The following is a 17,856-nucleotide window of genomic DNA, read 5'->3' as shown; positions in this document are numbered from 1 at the left end:
TTCTCCACTCATGGTTAGTGATTGGGTGAAGCCATTTATTGTCAAACTACTATGTTTTCTCTTTTTAAATAATAATGACAATCCAAAACATCCAAATGACCCTGATCAAAAGTTCACATACCCCATTTCTTAATACTGTGTATTGCCCCCTCTAACATCAATGACAGCTTGAAGTCTTTTGTCTTAGTTGTGGATGAGGTTCTTTATTTTCTCAGATGGTAAAGCTGCCCACTCTTTTTGGCAAAAGCCTCCAGTTCCTGTAAATTCCTGGGCTGTCTACCATGAACTGCGCCCTTGAGATCTCCCCAGATTGACTCAATGATATTGAGGTCAGGAGACTGAGATGGCCTCTTCACAACCTTCACTTTGTTCTACTGTAGCCACTGACAGGTCGACTTGGCCTTGTGTTTTGGATCGTTGTCATGTTAGAACGTCCAAGTACGTCCCATGTGCAGCTTCCAGGCTAATGATTGCAAATTTGCCTCCAGTATTTGCTGATAACGTGCTGCATTCATCTTTGCTTCAACTTCGACCAAGTTTCCTGTGCCTTTGTAGCTCACACATCCCGGAAACATCAGCGATACACCTCCAGTTGGAATGGTGTTCCTTTCATCATAGGCCTTGTTGACCTCTCTCCAAATATAACGTTTATGGTTGTGGCCAAAAAGTTCAATTTTGGACTCATGTCCCAGAAGTATTGAGGCTTGTCTCTGTGCTGTTTTGCGTAATGTAGGCGAGATACTTTGTGGCATTTGCGCAGTAATGGCTTTCTAATAGCGACTCGACCATGCAGCCCATTTTTCTTCAAGTTCCTCTTTATTGTGCATCTTGAAACAGCCACACCACTAGTTTTCAGAGTCCGGTATTTCAGCTGATGTTATTTGTGAAATTTTCTTTGAATTCCGAACAATTTTCCTGGCAGTTGTGGATGACATTTTTGTTGGTCTACATGAATGTGGTTTTGTTTTTACAGATCCCCTGATTTTCCATTTGCTAATCACAGTTTGAATACTGCTGACTGTCATTATCAATTCCTTGGATAACTTTTTGTATCCCTTTCCTTTTCCCGTAGATCCATTCACAATTCTTTTGCTTTCCCTATGACTCACAATCCAGAAATGTCAGTGGCTGGATGAATGATGCAAAAGTCTGTCTGGATCCCAGAAACTCACTCAGCTTTTATGCACACACACTGATTACAAGCAAATAGGTCACAAGTGAGGATGTTACCTTTAGTGGCAATTCAAACCTATTTATGTCAACTTCTCTGCATATTATCAGGCCAAAATCACCAGGGTATGTGAACTTTTGATCAGGGTCATTTGGATGTTTTGGATTGTCATTATGATTTAAAAAGAGAAAACATAGTAGTTTGACAATAAATGGCTTCACCCAACCACTAACCATGAGTGGAGAAAAAGTTTTGGTGTTATCATTCATATTCTCTGAAAAAAGGCCAAGAAAACAAAAATCCTGCCGGGGTATGTAAACTTTTGAGCACAACTGTACCTCACTGAGAAAGGCCCTCCTTGGTCCTGCAGCATACTCCTTTAAACTGAAGCTCCAGGGCTGGAATTTAAAATTTGCAGTGTCACCCCCTAGCTGTCATTTATAGTAATGCCATACTGCATAGATACAGGCTGTGCTCTCGATTTTTAGTGTTGCTCTCAGGCTGTTACCCCCCTTATGGCTGAAGAACAGAAAGGAACATTGAGAAGTTGGAGAAATTGAGTTGACTTGAAAAAGTCAAGAGAGACCTCATCCATTACGTGCCTTTAAAAGAGCTCAATATTACCCTATCTGTCACCCATTATAATGAATGACTGCAGACATTTACTTAATTACAACTGCCCATATGTGTATAGCTATATTTTGCAATGTGCGGCTTGCTAGGAAACTACAACTCCTAGCATGTCCTAACGGCCTGGACACAAATGCACTATGATTAATGCCTGGCATCTATTCTTTGCGTTCGTGCACTCGTACAGCCCTCCTACATTTCCGCAAGACCATTTCATTTTATCCCCCCAGAGACTCCCGTTCCATAAAAGAAGCAAAATCTCTAGTCGTTTCTTTACAAATAACTCTCATAATCCTTTATAATTAGTCGTAACCTTTTCTATGGGACCAAATCATTTCTTTTATCGTTTTTAATGGGAGCTGAGATTATCTGTAGAGTTTATTTCTGTGGTTTGCGATAGTCGCTGCAGCTGGCGTCAATGCGAACGAAGACATTAGCAATTCAGTCCCTGTATAATATCATCATCTGTAGAACGATCTAAAGCAGGAGAAATAGAGCATTTCCCAATAACAGGGACTTATTCACACTTCAGCATTTCATCCATATATTTTCATCTTATTTTTTCTTTAAAAGCCAAAATCAGACATAGATTCAAATAAGAGGAAAAGTACAATTCATATAATTACTGATCAGATATGTGTGAAGATAAAGTGAAAATAAGGCCAAAGTCTTTTTTCCTCTTTTGTAAGGGTTTGTTTAGACTGACTGATTTGTGGCACCATATGACCGCCGATCGGTAAACTTTATCGGCGGTCGTTTGAATGCCTGTTTACACAGTCAGACCAAACTAAACGATGCACACCAAGTGATCTAGACTAGATTGCTCAGTGCACTTAGGTTGTCATGGTTCTGTCATGGTTGTGGACAGGGTTCCTTCCATGTCCTCTTGGGGTTAATTTGTATAGCCTCCTTTTGGTTTGGGGAGGGCTATATTTACCCGCCTTCATCTGGGGATCCTTGTCAGTGATACATCTGTCTTGGCTGTGTGTCTGACCCCTCGTGTGCTTGCATACTGTTTTGTCACATTGCTTGCTTGTGTACGACTCGGTCGGTGTCTCGTTCTGTGCTTTTCCTTGTGCTAATTGTCTGTTTCTGGTTCTGACCTTTGGCTTGGAACTCTAACTTCCCTCCTGTCTGCCCCGTTTGTACTGCACCACTATCTTCGGCTCCCCAACCTTTTGCTACGTCTCGACCATGCTTACGTCTCACCCTTTTTTGGTACTTCATCGATCTCCCGGCTTGACTTCAGCACGTTCATACTACTGTGCCAGTCACCGCTGCTACTCAGCATCTGGCTACGCCTTCGTCCACTCCCTCCGGAGGTCACGTGTTTCAGGTCCTGCCCTCCGGCAGATAAGCTCACCGCAGTGCTCCTTACTCTCTCTCTGTCCTTCTGTAACATGTGCACAGACTCCTGCTGTAAGTCTGCAGCAGGGCTCTTGACAGTTCTCAGCGGTGCGAGTCATGCTTACACAGTCAGACCAAACCAAACGATGCACCCCGAGTGATCTAGACTACATTGCTCATTGCACATAGGCTGCCATGCTTCTCGGCGGTGCGAGTCATGTTTACTCAGGAAGACCAAACCAAACGATGCACCCCGAGTGATCTAGACTACATTGCTCAGTGCACATAGGCTGCCATGCTTCTCGGCGGTGCGAGTCATGTTTACTCAGGAAGACCAAACCAAACGATGCACCCCGAGTGATCTAGACTACATTGCTCAGTGCACATAGGCTGCCATGCTTCTTGGCGGTGCGAGTCCTGTTTACACAGTCAGACCAAACCAAGCGATGCACACCGAGTGATTTACACTAGATTGCTCAGTGCACATAGGCTGCCATTGGTCTCAGCAGTGAGATTCCTGTTTACACAGTCAGACCAAACCAAGCAATGCACACCAAGTTATCTAGACTAGATTGCTCAGTGCACATAGGCTGCCATGGTTCTCGGCGGTGCGAGTCGTGTTTACTCAGGAAGGCCAAGCCAAACGATGCACACCGAGTGATCTACACTAGATTGCTTAGTGCACCGAGGCTGCCATGGTTCTCGGCAGTGCAAGTCCTGTTTACACAGCAAGATGTGCCAATAAAGATGATTTTTTATGACACATTGAGGATAATTTCAGTGATGAACAAGTATTTTTCTTGGCAGCCTGTTTATACAGCAAGATAATCTTGAAACAAGCATTTTTAACGAAGCTCCTTCAAGGTTTTATTACAGTGTAAATTGCCCTTAAGGCTACGTACACAGAACGTCTCGGGCAAAGCCAACGAGCTTTTCAAGCATACAATGCATCAAGAAACTCTGGAGTTTTTTTTTCTACTGAAGTGTTTTTTTTAGGTCATTTCTCCAGTTGTTTCCTGGTTTTTCCTATGGATTTGGCCGCCGGTAGTTTTTTGGAGGGTTTTTGTAATGGTTCTTGGGATGTCTTTTTTATTGTCACTTTTTCCACTACATTGAATAATGAAGAAATATCTAACTTTTTTAAGCAAAAACTATGGCAAAACGCTCCAAAAAAGTCTGGCCATCTTATGGGCATCTTTTGAGCTTTCCCAATGACTTGTATTACGACCCCTGGCAAAAATTGTGGAATCACCGGCCTTGGAGGATGTTCATTCAGTCGTTTAATTTAGTAGAAAAAAAGCAGATCACAGACATGGCACAAAACTAAAGTCATTTCAAATGGCAATTTTCTGGCTTTAAGAAACACTAAAAGAAATCAAGAACCAAAAATGTGGTAGTCAGTAATGGTTACTTTTTGTAATGAAGCATAGGGAAAAAATTATGGACTCACTCAATTATGTCGGAAAAAAATTATGGAATCATAAAAAACAAACAAAAAAAAAACTCCAACACATTACAAGTATTTTGTTGCACCACCTCTGGCTTTTATAACAGCTTGCAGTCTCTGAGGCATGGACTTAATGAGTGTCACACAGGACTCTTCATCAATCTGGCTCCAACTTTCTCTGATTGCTGTTGCCAGATCAGCTTTGCAGGTTGGAGTCTTGTCATGAACCATTTTCTTCAACTTCCACCAAAGATTTTCAATTGGATTGAGATCCGGGCTATTTGCAGGCCATGACATTGTCCTTATGTGTCTTTTTTCAAGGAATGTTTGCACAATTTTTGCTCTATAGCAGGATGCATTATCATCTTGAAAAATGATTTCATCATCCCCAAACATCCTTTCAATTGATGGGATAAGAAAAGTGTCCAAAATATCAACATAAACTTGTGTTTATTGAATTTGTAATGACAGCCATCTCCCCAGTGCCTGTACCTGACATGCAGCCCCATATCATCAATGACTGTGGAAATTTGCATGTTCTCTTCAGGCAGTCATCTTTATAAATCTCATTGGAACGGCACCAAACAAAGGTTCCAGCATCATCACCTTGCACAATGCAGATTCGCGATTTATCACTGAATAAAACTTTCATCCAGTCATCCACAGTCCACAATTGCTTTTCCTTAGCCCATTGTAACCTTGTTTTTTTCTGTTTAGGTGTTAATGATGGCTTTCGTTTAGTTTTCTGTATGTAAATCCCATTTCCTTTAGGCGGTTTCTTACAGTTCGGTCACAGACGTTGACTCCAGTTTCCACCCATTCGTTCCTCATTTGTTTTGTTGTACATTTCCTGTTTTAGAGACATATTGCTTTAAGTTTCCGGTCTTGACGCTTTGATGTCTTCCTTGGTCTACCAGTATGTTTGCCTTTAACAACCTTCCCATGTTGTTTGTATTTGGTCCAGATTTTAGACACAGCTGACTGTGAACAACCAACATCTTTTGCAAGATTGCGTGATGATTTACCCTCTTTTAAGAGTTTGATAATCCTCTCCTTTGTTTCAATTGATATCTTTCGTGTTAGAGCCATAATTCATGTCAGTCTACTTGGTGCAACAGCTCTCCAAGTAGACTCCTTTTTAGATGCAGACTAACGAGCAGATCTATTTTGATGCAGGTGTTATTTTTGGGTATGAAAATTTACAGGGTGACTCCATAATTTTTTCCTCAGAATTGAGTGATTCCATAATTTTTTCCCTATGCTTGGTTACAAAAAGTAACCATTACTGACTACCACATTTTTGGTTCTTGATTTCTTTTAGTGTTTCTTAAAGCCAGAAAGTTGCCATTTGAAATGACTTTAGTTTTGTGCCATGTCTTTGATCTGCTTTTTTTCTACAAAATTAAACAACTGAATGAACATCCTCCAAGGCCGGTGATTCCATAATTTTTGCCAGGGGTTGTATAAAGTACAGAGCATCTTCAGAGTGGAAAACACCAGTAGAACTGACCGGTCACTCCTCCTTTTAACTGCTTGGAGTTTTTAGAAACCTGATGTAGTTAGAAGACGGTCAAAAGCCTGAACATCCACACAGCGAGCCGTTTTTACATAGAAACGCATATGTTCATTCTTTTGAACGGTTTTAGATAGGTTTTATCTCAAAAAGATGTGTGCCACCGACTATGTGCGCATGGAGTTTAAGTGTTTTTGGAGTAGAAACCGAGAGGAAACTCTTCAAAGCCTTCTCAAAAATGCAAAACTCCTCAAAAACTTGGAGGTTCTGATCAGTTTCCTTTAATAAACATTAGTAAAAAATACTCTGTGTGTACATAGCCAGTGACTACCTAAGGAGGAGTCACGCAACCAAAACATGTCTGCAAAAAAATAGATCACAGAAGAGTTGCAAGTAAGTTGCAGTCACACACAACTTGCATTGCCTTCTATGATGGTAATGTCATATGTGAACAAAACTCCTACAGATTTGTGTTTTTTTTGCATCCTTCAGGTTTGGTTGTGATGATTTTGTGAATTGCCGATTATTGGATGTGTTGTCACAATGCAATATTGCAATTTTCATGTTGCATGGCACGTTCAGAAAACCTAAAACACCTGACCACCTGATGCCTCTAAACAGGTTATTGCAGCAGATGAATATCATGATCCTTTTCCTTTGGATTATTTCCATTTTGACCATGTTTTATTTTACAGGAGAAGCCTGCCACGGCAAACCGCTGGATCTCGTCTTCATCATTGACAGTTCCCGAAGTGTCCGTCCATATGACTTTGAAAAAGTAAAAGAATTTCTCATCACTGTGTTAAAATTCCTTGACATTGGCCAAGACACAACTAGGGTGGGCTTATTACAATATGGCAGTACAGTGAAAAATGAGTTTTCTTTGAAAACATACAAAAAAAAATCTGACATTGAACGTGCCGTCAAGAGAATGATGCACCTAGCCACTGGCACCATGACTGGTCTGGCGCTGCAATATGCCATGAACATTGCATTTTCTGAGTCTGAGGGTGCGCGTCCTGCAGACATGTACGTGCCAAGGATTGCCATGATTGTGACCGATGGCAGACCTCAGGATCCTGTATCTGAAATTTCTGCAAAAGCCAGGAATTCTGGAATCTTGATTTTTGCAATTGGGGTGGGCCGGGTGGATATGCAAACCTTGAAATCCATTGGAAGCGAACCTCACGACGAACATGTCTTCTTGGTGGCCAATTTCAGCCAGATTGAAACATTGACATCTGTGTTCCAGAATAAACTTTGCGGTAAGAACCTATAAATCTAAATATTTTGTTACTAATATGGATACATGGATCCAGGAAATAAAGGGGCTTGTTTATCCAAAAAGTAGGACCCATATACTGGAGTCCTCATTTCTGTTACCCGAAGCTGCACACCACATGTCTAAAAAGGGGCCCCAGCAGTCAGTACATTCACCCGCGCTTATTTGTAACATTTCTCTTACTTGTGGTACCATCTGACTACTTTTAACTCCAGGTTCAGATGACAGTGTGCAAAACTGTCCATTTTCCATACTTGCATTGTATCAGTTTTACCAAAAAGATCGGCCTAATAAATGGCACTTCCAATTAATCAGTTCCTACAAAAAAATGGATGCACGTGCCAAATAGAAAAAGCTTCAACATATTTTATTAAACATACATTGTTACAATACACTTAAAAATGAAGGGAATACAAAATAGCCGCACACACAGTGTATTGCTCTCCGAGCAAATATCATGTGTAGATAAATTAACACCAGTTCAAGAATTGCAATTGGTATTCAAAAATGTTAAAGGTATTTCTAGGAAAATATATGAAGCAATAGCTATTGCACAAAAAAGTGATCAAGAAATCCATAGAAAACCTGAACTGAATTGTAGCCCACCCATTAATCATAGTATAACGGCACAACAATTGCTCATATAAATAAATACTGATAGTATGAAGGAGTAGATACCAAAAAAGTATATCAGTTACTAGGCAGTAAAAATACTCTGTTAAAGTGTACAATTATTTCCCCCCCCACCCCCCCACCCAAGGAAGAAGCTTACACGAAACGCGCGTCGGGGCTTCTTGAACTGGTGTTCAATGTATCTCATGTCAGAAGGGAGAAAAATCATTGAAACAGCTGGCACACTTTTTTTTGTGATCGCTGTTTCTGAATAACGGCAATCACATGACCAGACACCAGAAAATTTGGCCTTGATAGTGTTCTCCAGGGTCTCGGCTAGCTCCGGTAGGCAGCAAGGTTTACAGGTGGGAGATACATTGTGGCCATCACTTCTGTGTAATATGTTTGGTAAAATGTGTACTTCTTTTTTAGTGATTGCACTTGATATCAGAAACTTAAAGAGTAACCATTTTAATTTTTATCTCATAAATTAAAAGAGTAGACATGAAAATAATGTTATACATCTTATCAGAAAATCATCTTTTTTCTACTAGGCTGATTTTTCGCTCTCATATTACAGGTAAAATCTGTAGTCGGTGAAGACAGATTTTCCTATTTATGAGTGTCATGTTCTACAAATTGAGAATCATTTGGTATTATCTTGTATTGTTGCTGTTGCGTTGTTATGCCATAAGGTTTGCCATTTAGTAGTTTGTCTATAAACTAAGGCCACCAGCATCAGGGGCTTATCTACAGCATTCTGTAATGCATTCTGTAATGCTGTAGATAAGCCCCTGATGTATCCTGAAAGATAAGAAAAACAGGTTATATTATACTCACCCAGGGGTGTTCCCGCTGCGGTCCGGTTCTGGTCCGAGAGGCGTCGCGGTCCGGGGCCTCCCTGTTATGACCTGGTGGTTAGGAGCACCTGGAATGACCTGATAGTTAAACCTCATACAGGACGAGCTCTGGGATTTATTATTATTATTATTATTTATTGTTATAGCGCCATTTATTCCATGGCGCTTTACATGTGAGGAGGGGTATACATAATAAAAACAAGTACAATAATCTTAAACAATACAAGTCATAACTGGTACAGGAGGAATGAGGACCCTGCCCGCGAAGGCTCACAATCTACAAGGGATGGGTGAGAATACAGTAGGTGAGGGTAAAGCTGGTCATGCAGCGGTTTGGTCGATCGGTGGTTACTGCAGGTTGTAGGCTTGTCTGAAGAGGTGGGTCTTCAGGTTCTTTTTGATGTGGGATGTGGGAACTCTGCTGACCGCAAGCCCTAATCCTATCACACACACTAGAAATAGCCGTGGAGCGCTCCTGACCAGACCTAGGCGCCTCGTCACAGCCTAAGAACTATCTAGCCCTAGAGATAGAAAATAAAGCCTACCTTGCCTCAGAGAAATTCCCCAAAGGTAAAGGAAGCCCCCCACATATATTGACTGTGAGTAAAGATGAAAGTCACAAACGCAGAATTGAAACAAGTTTCAGCAAAGGGAGGCCAGACTTACTAAATAGACAGAGGATAGGAAAGGTAACTTTGCGATCAGCACAAAAACCTACAAAAGACCACGCAGAGTGTGCAAAAAAGACCTCCGCACCGACTCACGGTGCGGAGGGACCACTCTGCATCCCAGAGCTTCCAGCTAGCAAGACAAAATCATGATAACCAACTGGACAAGAAAACAGTGAACAAATAATGACTATCAGGAACTTAGCTTCTGCAGGAGAAGGCAGGTCACCAGAGAGATCCAGGAGTGAACTGAACAAATGCAAAAACATTGACAGCTGGCATGGAGTAACGATCTGAGAGGAGTTAAATAGAGCAGCCAACCAAAGGATAAACCACATCACCTGTGTAAGGAAACTCAGAAGCCGCAGCTTCACTCATAGCCACCAGAGGGAGCCCATAGACAGAACTCGCCGAGGTACCATTCCAGGAGGGAGCTCGACAACAGAATTCACAACACCTCCCATCTTCTTACGATGACGTCCTCTTCTTGTCTTCACGCTGCGGCTCCGGCGCAGGTGTACTGATTTGCCCTGTTGAGGGCAGAGCAAAGTACTGCAGTGCGCAAGTGCTGGGCCTCTCTGACCTTTCCCGGCGCCTGCACACTGCAGTACTTTACTCTGCCCTCAACAGGAGCCGCGGCAGGAAGAAAAGAAGAGGACGACATCGTACGAAGATGGGAGGCTCCGGACCAGGAACGCAACGCCCATCGGACCGGACTGCATTGGGACCGCCCCTGCGTGAGTATAATATAACCTGTTTTTTCTTATCTTTCATAATACATTGGGGGCTTATCTACAGCATTACAGAATGCTGTAGATAAGCCCCTGATGCCGGTGGCCTTAGTTTATAGGCCAATTTTGGGGTGACAGATTCCCTTTAAGAACCTCATGTCTTGCAGCTCTGGTTCAGAATAGTTATTTGTTACCCACTGCAGCTGTTGCAGCTAATGCTACTATAATTGTGCAAAACTACAAGTATTCAGCTTAAAAATAAATCTTCTGGAACCTTCATACATGCCTTCTGCAGTCGAGTCAAGCTATCTGATAATATCTCTTTTTGAGTACTGGCACATAGAGACATCCACAGAATCAAGAGTCTCAATTGCCCGACACTCCCAGTCTAGTTATGGAGTTGGAATACTCAGATGGAACATGACAGTTGGTGCTTTTAAAATTCTATGGAGGTGAAGGAGGAGGAGCTACAGGCGGCAGACATTCTGCTGCAAGTTCTCTTGAAATTACAGTTTTCAATAGACCTTTATGAGCACCGACTGCCATCTCCTATTATCAGAAATGAGTAAATCGATATTCACTGAAGACAGATTTTAGTCATGAATTTAGAATTTTGAGAAATAATGATCAATTCAGGATGAGAAAGAAGCAGATTTTTCTGATAAGATATTTTACAAAGTTTCTTATTTTCATGTGTACTATTGATTTATGAAATAGAAATTACAAGAACCATTACACTACGTATATCTTGGTATTTGTATCTTGGTATTTGCATCAAATATAGAGCAGAAAACTTTTTCATCTTTATTATTTTCCACTTTTAATAAATCCCATCCAACTTGCTTGGTTCTTAGTAAGAAACATCTGCTCAACCACTTACACCTTGTGGTGTTCGGGAAAAATGTCTCTTGGCTCAATAACAATGCGGCAAGTGTTACAAAAGGCTCATTGCTCTTCTTCTGTATTATGATCTTAGCAAAAAAGGATGCTTGTTATAAGTCCATGACATTGACTGACCTCTAATTAAGCATGGTAGGTCTACCAGGACCCTATGGTTTAGTGCAGACCGCCGGGACTTTGCCGTAACAAGAGACCGGCCCCATAAGAGAGGCAAGAAAACCACAAGAATCCCCTTTGTGTTGCTGTAAATGCGACTGGTAAATCAATAGATGAGAAGTGAGCTTTAGGGATTTGTGGTTGATTTCTACAATGATTCACAGAGAACTCCCCTCGTGGCAGTGATCCAGATACTCAAGGAAAGATGTGATCTTCAACTAAACTAACCAGAAAATGTCGAAGAGCAGCTTCCGTAACGTACAGTGATAAAGACACAAGTCAAGGATTTTGATAGATCGAGAAGCCTTCCGTTATAGACATTTAGAGACACCAACATCTCGTGAATGCGATTTTACTTTCTTGGAGAACGCAGCTAGCCATTGGAGGATCATTGGCCATCACTTGTGGAAATCACATGTATATGACATCCTATAGGTGATTGCTCCCTGTCCATAATGACATAATGTGTATTTTCTTTCTTCCAGCGCCTCATCTCTGTTCTACCACCACACATGGCTGTGATCACTTCTGTATCAATACTCCAGGATCGTACTTATGTAGATGCAAGCAGGGATATGTCTTAAATGCTGATGAGAAGACCTGCAAAAGTAAGACATATTTGTTTGGTATATCACATAAGGTACGGGTTGAAAAATTACTAGCAGAGTTAAATGAGCTGTCCACTACTTAAACAGGTTGTCCACTATTTTTTTATTGATGACATATCTTTAGGCTAGGTCATCGATGTCTGATCGGTTGAGATTCGACACCCAGCACCTGCGCCGATCAGCTGTTCATGCTGACTGCTGACGGCAGCAGTTGCTGGCCGGAACTGCTCGATCGTGGAGCTGCTCCATCTTCTGATAGTGGCCATGGCAGGGTATTACACAACCGCCTTCTATTCAAATCAATAGGCGGATGCGTAGTACTTTGCCACAGCCACTGTCAGAAGACAGAGCAGCTCCGCAATTGAGCAATTCTGATCACCTATCCTAAGGATAGGCCATCAATTAAAAAGTAGTAGACAACCTCTTTAAGAAGGGTCATCAAGCTGAGATCATTGGGGGTCCACCAAATAGATTCTGCACCAATCAGCTTTTTTTTGCTCAGACTGTAAACAGAGTGTGAAGCTGCAATATCATGGTCCAATACACTGTGTAGCGGCCTCACCCAGGTACTGTAACTTAGCTTCTATTGAAGTGAATAGGACCTTTCCTGCCATACCCACGAGAGGCCACTAATATATAGTGTACAGAGCTGTGATTTTCCACTCTATACACTGATTACATCTGGCGCCTGTCTGGAGCTGATAACAGCTTTTCGCCGGGGGTGCCTGGTGATGGACCACCACTAATCTGATATTAATGACCTATTTTAAGGATAACTCATCAGTTTCAAATTAGTGGACACCCCATTTAAGCAGGCGGAAACATGTATCTCAGACTAACCATCTAAGGCCGGTTTCACACGTCAGTGCCTCTGGTACGTGTAGTGACAGTTTTCTCACGTACCGGAGACACGTACACACGTAGACCCATTCAAATGAATGGGTCTATGTAGATGTCAGCGTGTTTTGACGGACCGTGTGTCCATGTGCAAAATACGCAGACATGTCTGTTTTTACCTGGACACACCTTTTAATAGATGCACCCTTTCTGGGCAGCTGCGGACTGCTGTTTTTAGGCTGGGGAGGGCCATATCCACGGCCCTTTGCCAGCCTGAGAATAGCAGCCCGCACCTGTGAGTTTTGCCGGGTTGGTTGTAAAATATAGGGGGGGACTCCACGTCGGTTTCTTCTTTCATCCCTTCTCCCCTGTTCGTGTTGCTCGCCGGCCGAGCAGGAGAGAACGGATGACAGCCGGCTTCAGCACAGCACACAGGGGAACAGCGCTTACTGTAGCGCTGCTTCCTGGCGGCCATCTGTGTGGTCCTGATGCAGCAAACGGGCAGCACACGGATGTAGCACATGGATGCTGATATCTCCGGTACCGTGTTTACCGGAAATATCAGGACGTGTGAAACCGGCCTAATATGTATGGGACCTCTGGACTCTCCCCTGATGGTAGATGTCGGGGAAGATAAAGATCCACCTGTAGGACTTCAGCTGCCCTATGTTTTAGTTTGGACAGTTGAGTATATTTACTGTATTGGATAGTCCTATACCATAATATACTATAGCAAGGGCAATAATGTATCGGCAGGACTTTTTTTTTTTTACCCTCACTATGGTGTGTTTTCCTGTAATCTCAGCGGACAATACAGTAAATTTATTAGAATTTTGTATATGTTCATAAGTTTATCTTTATCTATTATTCTTGCCGTTCTCTTGTTATCGTGAAATGACTCTACAATATCGATTATTATACTTTTGTGCTGTGCAGCGGAGGACTTGTGCGCCACAGAGAAACATGGATGTGAGCAGATCTGTGTCAATACTCTGGGATCCTATCTATGTCAGTGCTATGACGCATATGAGTTGGCCAATGATGTCAAATCCTGCATCAGTAAGTATTGCTAGTGTCACTTTTCCATTGTTATTTGAATGAAAAACTGTGTAAGGCTATGTTCACATGTAGCGTATTTTGCCGGGTTTTTTTTTTTTTTGTAGCAGAAACCGCTCTCCTGGCAGTAAACACACTATGTGCAAAATGCCTGGTTTGTCGCTTATTAACAGCAATTTTTTCTAATTTTTTGGGTGCGGATTACATGTGTGCTTTGTCTACAGTATGTTGAATAAAGTTAGTTTTATACACCAAAAATTGCATGAAAATATGTTGGGGTTTTTTCAGCGTTTCTTCACTTTGTTTCTCATTGCTTTCTATGGTTAAAGAAACGCTGCAAAATTGCTTAAAAAACGCCCAAAGAATTGACCTGCTGCAGATGGGATAAAGGCTGCAGTTCTCAAATTCAGTCAGAAAAAAATAACATATGCATAAGATTTCTGAAATCTCGGAGCTTTTCCTAGTACTATAAAAAGTACTTAAGAAAGAAACAAATTGAACATACACCCTGCTGTAGGTAAAAAGCTAAAGTGCAAATAAATATCATAGGGTATTTATTAAATACTGTTGTTGATTTAAAAAAAGTAAAAGCCATCCCTCCAGTGTCAAGGTGTACCCAAATCAGGATGGCCCTAAGCTCTAGTATTAAAACCTTCCCATGTGTAAAAAAATACGTCAATGCAAATAAGGGCCGAGCAGGACCGGGGCCCGACTGTTTACATCCAGCAATGAGAAGCTAAATAATGTAATGCCCAGCTCAAATAAAAGGGAAGCCGCACCTACTAGAGGTTAGGACCATCCCAGTTTGGGTACACCTTGTTGCTGGCAGGATGGCTTTTACACTTTTGTTGATCAAAAACAGAATTTAATAAGTACTCAATGTTATATGATCTTTTGCATTTTACTTACTTACTGCAGGGTATATGTTCATTTTGTTTCTATCTTAGGTTTTGTCTGTTTAATGGCCAGTGTGAACATGCTACAAATTGCATGTATACCAACTTATACTCCATACTTCATTTCCTTCGGTGGTACTGTAAAAAGTAGCTTTTAATTTGTATGCAAAAACGCTGCATGTGAACATAACCTAAGGGTATGTTCTTACAAAACAGAAATCCTGAGGATTTTCAGAAGGAAAATCTGCAAGAGGAAACAGAACCAGCAAAGAGGATGACATTTTTCTAATATCATCCAAACGCTGCTTTAATTTTCAGGTTTGAAATTCACCAGCTTTGCGAATTTTGATGAGTGATTATTGTGGATTGTCCCAATAGACATAGATGGAATTGCTTAAATCCGCAGTAGAAAATCAATACTGGGGAGTTGGTTGCGGGTCTAGCATGGACTTGCAGTAATATAAGAAAATGGAGAATGAAAAAAATGAAATTTAAAAACAATAAAGAAGATACTTGCTTATGCTGGCGATTTCTCTTCCCTTAGCCAGGCTTCCATGACAGTCGTAGGGCATTCTGGCCTCCTGCAGTGATGTTCTGTCCCATTTAACAGCTACAGCCAATTAGAGCACTGTGTTATGATCTGGTGGTTTAGGAGCAACATGGGACGAGCTCTGAAGGACGTGGTACCTGTACTGAACGCAGTCCCTAAGCTCAACACAACACTAGAAGTAGCCGTGGGATGCTCCTGACACTCCCTAGGCACCTCGTCACAGCCTGAGAACTAACTACCCCTAAAGATAGAAACAGGAAAACTATCTTGCCTCAGAGAAAATCCCCCAAAGGATAGATAGCCCCCCACAAGTAATGACTGTGAGTGGAGAGAGAAAAGACATACACAGAATGAAACCAGGATGAGCACAGGAGGCCAGTCTAGCTTGATAGATAGGACAGGATGGAATACTGTGTGGTCAGTATAAAACACTACAAAAAATCCACACAGAGTTTACAAAAATCTCCACACCTGACGAAAGGTGTGGAGGGTAAATCTGCTTCCCAGAGCTTCCAGCTACACAGAATTAATTCATACTGACAAGCTGGACAAACATAGAAAGCACAGAACGGATAAGTCCACAACCTGTGGACAGAAAAGAGCAAGCAAGGACTTAGCTTTGCTGAACTGGTCAGGATAACAGGGAAATCCAAAGAGATGTGAATCCAACCAAGAACCATTGACAAGTGGCACTGGCTGAAAAGAGAGCCAGGCATAAATAGCCGAGCAGAAAGACAATCAGTGGAAGCAGCTGCAGACTGCTAAATCCAAGGAGCAGCCATACCACTTAAAACCACCGGAGGGAGCCCAAGAGCAGAACTCACAAAAGTGGCACTTACAACCACCGGAGGGAGCCCAAGAGCGGAATTCACAACAGTACCCCCCCCCTTGAGGAGGGGTCACCGAACCCTCACCAGAGCCCCCAGGCCGATCAGGATGAGCCAAGTGAAAAGCACGAACCAAATCGGCGGCATGGACATCGGAGGCAACAACCCAAGAATTATCCTCCTGGCCATAACCCTTCCACTTGACAAGATACTGAAGCCTCCGCCTTGAAAAACGAGAATCCAAAATTTTCTCAACCTCATATTCCAACTCTCCCTCAATCAACACCGGGGCAGGAGGATCAACCGAGGGAACAAAGGGCACCACATATCTCCGCAACAAAGATCTATGGAAAACATTATGAATGGCAAAAGAGGCTGGAAGAGCCAAACGAAAAGACACCGGATTGATAATTTCAGAAATCTTATAAGGACCAATAAACCGAGGCTTAAACTTAGGAGAAGAAACCTTCATAGGAACATGACGAGAAGACAACCAAACCAAATCCCCCACATGAAGCCGGGGACCAACACACCGACGGCGATTAGCAAAACGTTTTCCTGAGCCTTTTCCTGAGACAACGTCAAATTGTCCACCACATGAGTCCAAATCTGCTGCAGCCTGTCCACCACAGAATCCACACCAGGATAATCAGAAGGCTCAACCTGCCCCGAAGAAAAACGAGGATGAAAACCAAAATTACAAAAGAAAGGTGAAACCAAAGTAGCCGAACTAGCCCGATTATTAAGGGCAAACTCGGCCAACGGCAAGAAAGCCACCCAATCATCCTGATCAGCAGACACAAAGCATCTCAAATAGGTTTCCAAGGTCTAATTAGTTCGATCAGTTTGGCCATTAGTCTGAGGATGAAACGCCGAAGAAAAAGACATATCAATGCCCATCCTAGCACAAAAGGCCCGCCAAAACCTAGAGACAAACTGAGAATCTCTGTCAGACACAATATTCTCCGGAATGCCATGCAAACGAACCACATGCTGAAAAAATAATGGAACCAAATCTGAGGAGGAAGGCAACTTAGGCAAAGGTACCAGATGGACCATTTTAGAGAACCGGTCACCAACAACCCAGATAACAGACATCTTCTGGGAAACAGGAAGATCCGAAATAAAATCCATGGAAATATGCGTCCAGGGCCTCTCAGGAACAGGCAAAGGCAAAAGCAACCCACTAGCGCGGGAACAGCAAGGCTTAGCCCGGGCGCAAGTTCCACAGGACTGCACAAAAGCACGCACATCGCACGACAAGGAAGGCCACCAAAAGGACCTAGCAACCAAATCTCTGGTACCAAAAATCCCAGGATGACCAGCCAACACTGAACAATGAACCTCAGAAATCACCTTACTTGTCCATCCATCAGGAACAAACAGCTTCCCCACAGGACAGCGGTCAGGCCTATCAGCCTGAAATTCCCGAAGCACCTGCCGCAAATCAGGGGAGATGGCATAAAGAATCACCCCTTCCTTAAGAATGCCAACCGGCTCAAGGACTCCAGGAGAATCAGGCGAAAAACTCCTAGAGAGGGCATCAGCCTTAACATTCTTAGATCCCGGAAGATACGAGACCACAAAATCAAAACGGGAGAAAAACAGGGACCATCGAGCCTGTCTAGGGTTCAGCCGCTTGGCCGACTCGAGGTAAATCAGATTCTTATGATCAGTCAAGACCACAACACGGTGCTTAGTTCCCTCAAGCTAATGTCGCCACTCCTCAAACGCCCACTTCATAGCCAACAACTCCCGATTGCCG

The 17,856-nt window shown here is 42.5% G+C and overlaps 1 protein-coding gene across 1 annotated transcript in view; it reads left to right on the top strand.

Annotated features, from left to right (window-relative positions):
- Window positions 1–17,856, top strand: part of MATN2 (matrilin 2) — a 169,946-nt gene that overhangs the window by 43,260 nt on the left and 108,830 nt on the right. Inside the window, exons 3-5 of the mRNA XM_069731663.1 lie at window positions 6,804–7,373; window positions 11,803–11,925; window positions 13,699–13,821. Of these exons, the coding sequence (XP_069587764.1) occupies window positions 6,804–7,373; window positions 11,803–11,925; window positions 13,699–13,821 (816 nt within the window). The remainder of the gene's footprint in view (window positions 1–6,803; window positions 7,374–11,802; window positions 11,926–13,698; window positions 13,822–17,856) is intronic.

The sequence above is a fragment of the Ranitomeya imitator genome, chromosome 6 (genome assembly GCF_032444005.1).
Source record: "Ranitomeya imitator isolate aRanImi1 chromosome 6, aRanImi1.pri, whole genome shotgun sequence".
In the NCBI taxonomy this organism is placed as follows: Eukaryota; Metazoa; Chordata; class Amphibia; order Anura; family Dendrobatidae; genus Ranitomeya; species Ranitomeya imitator.
The sequence above is the reverse complement of the archived record's forward strand: the minus strand, read 5'-3'. Positions and strand labels throughout refer to the sequence as shown.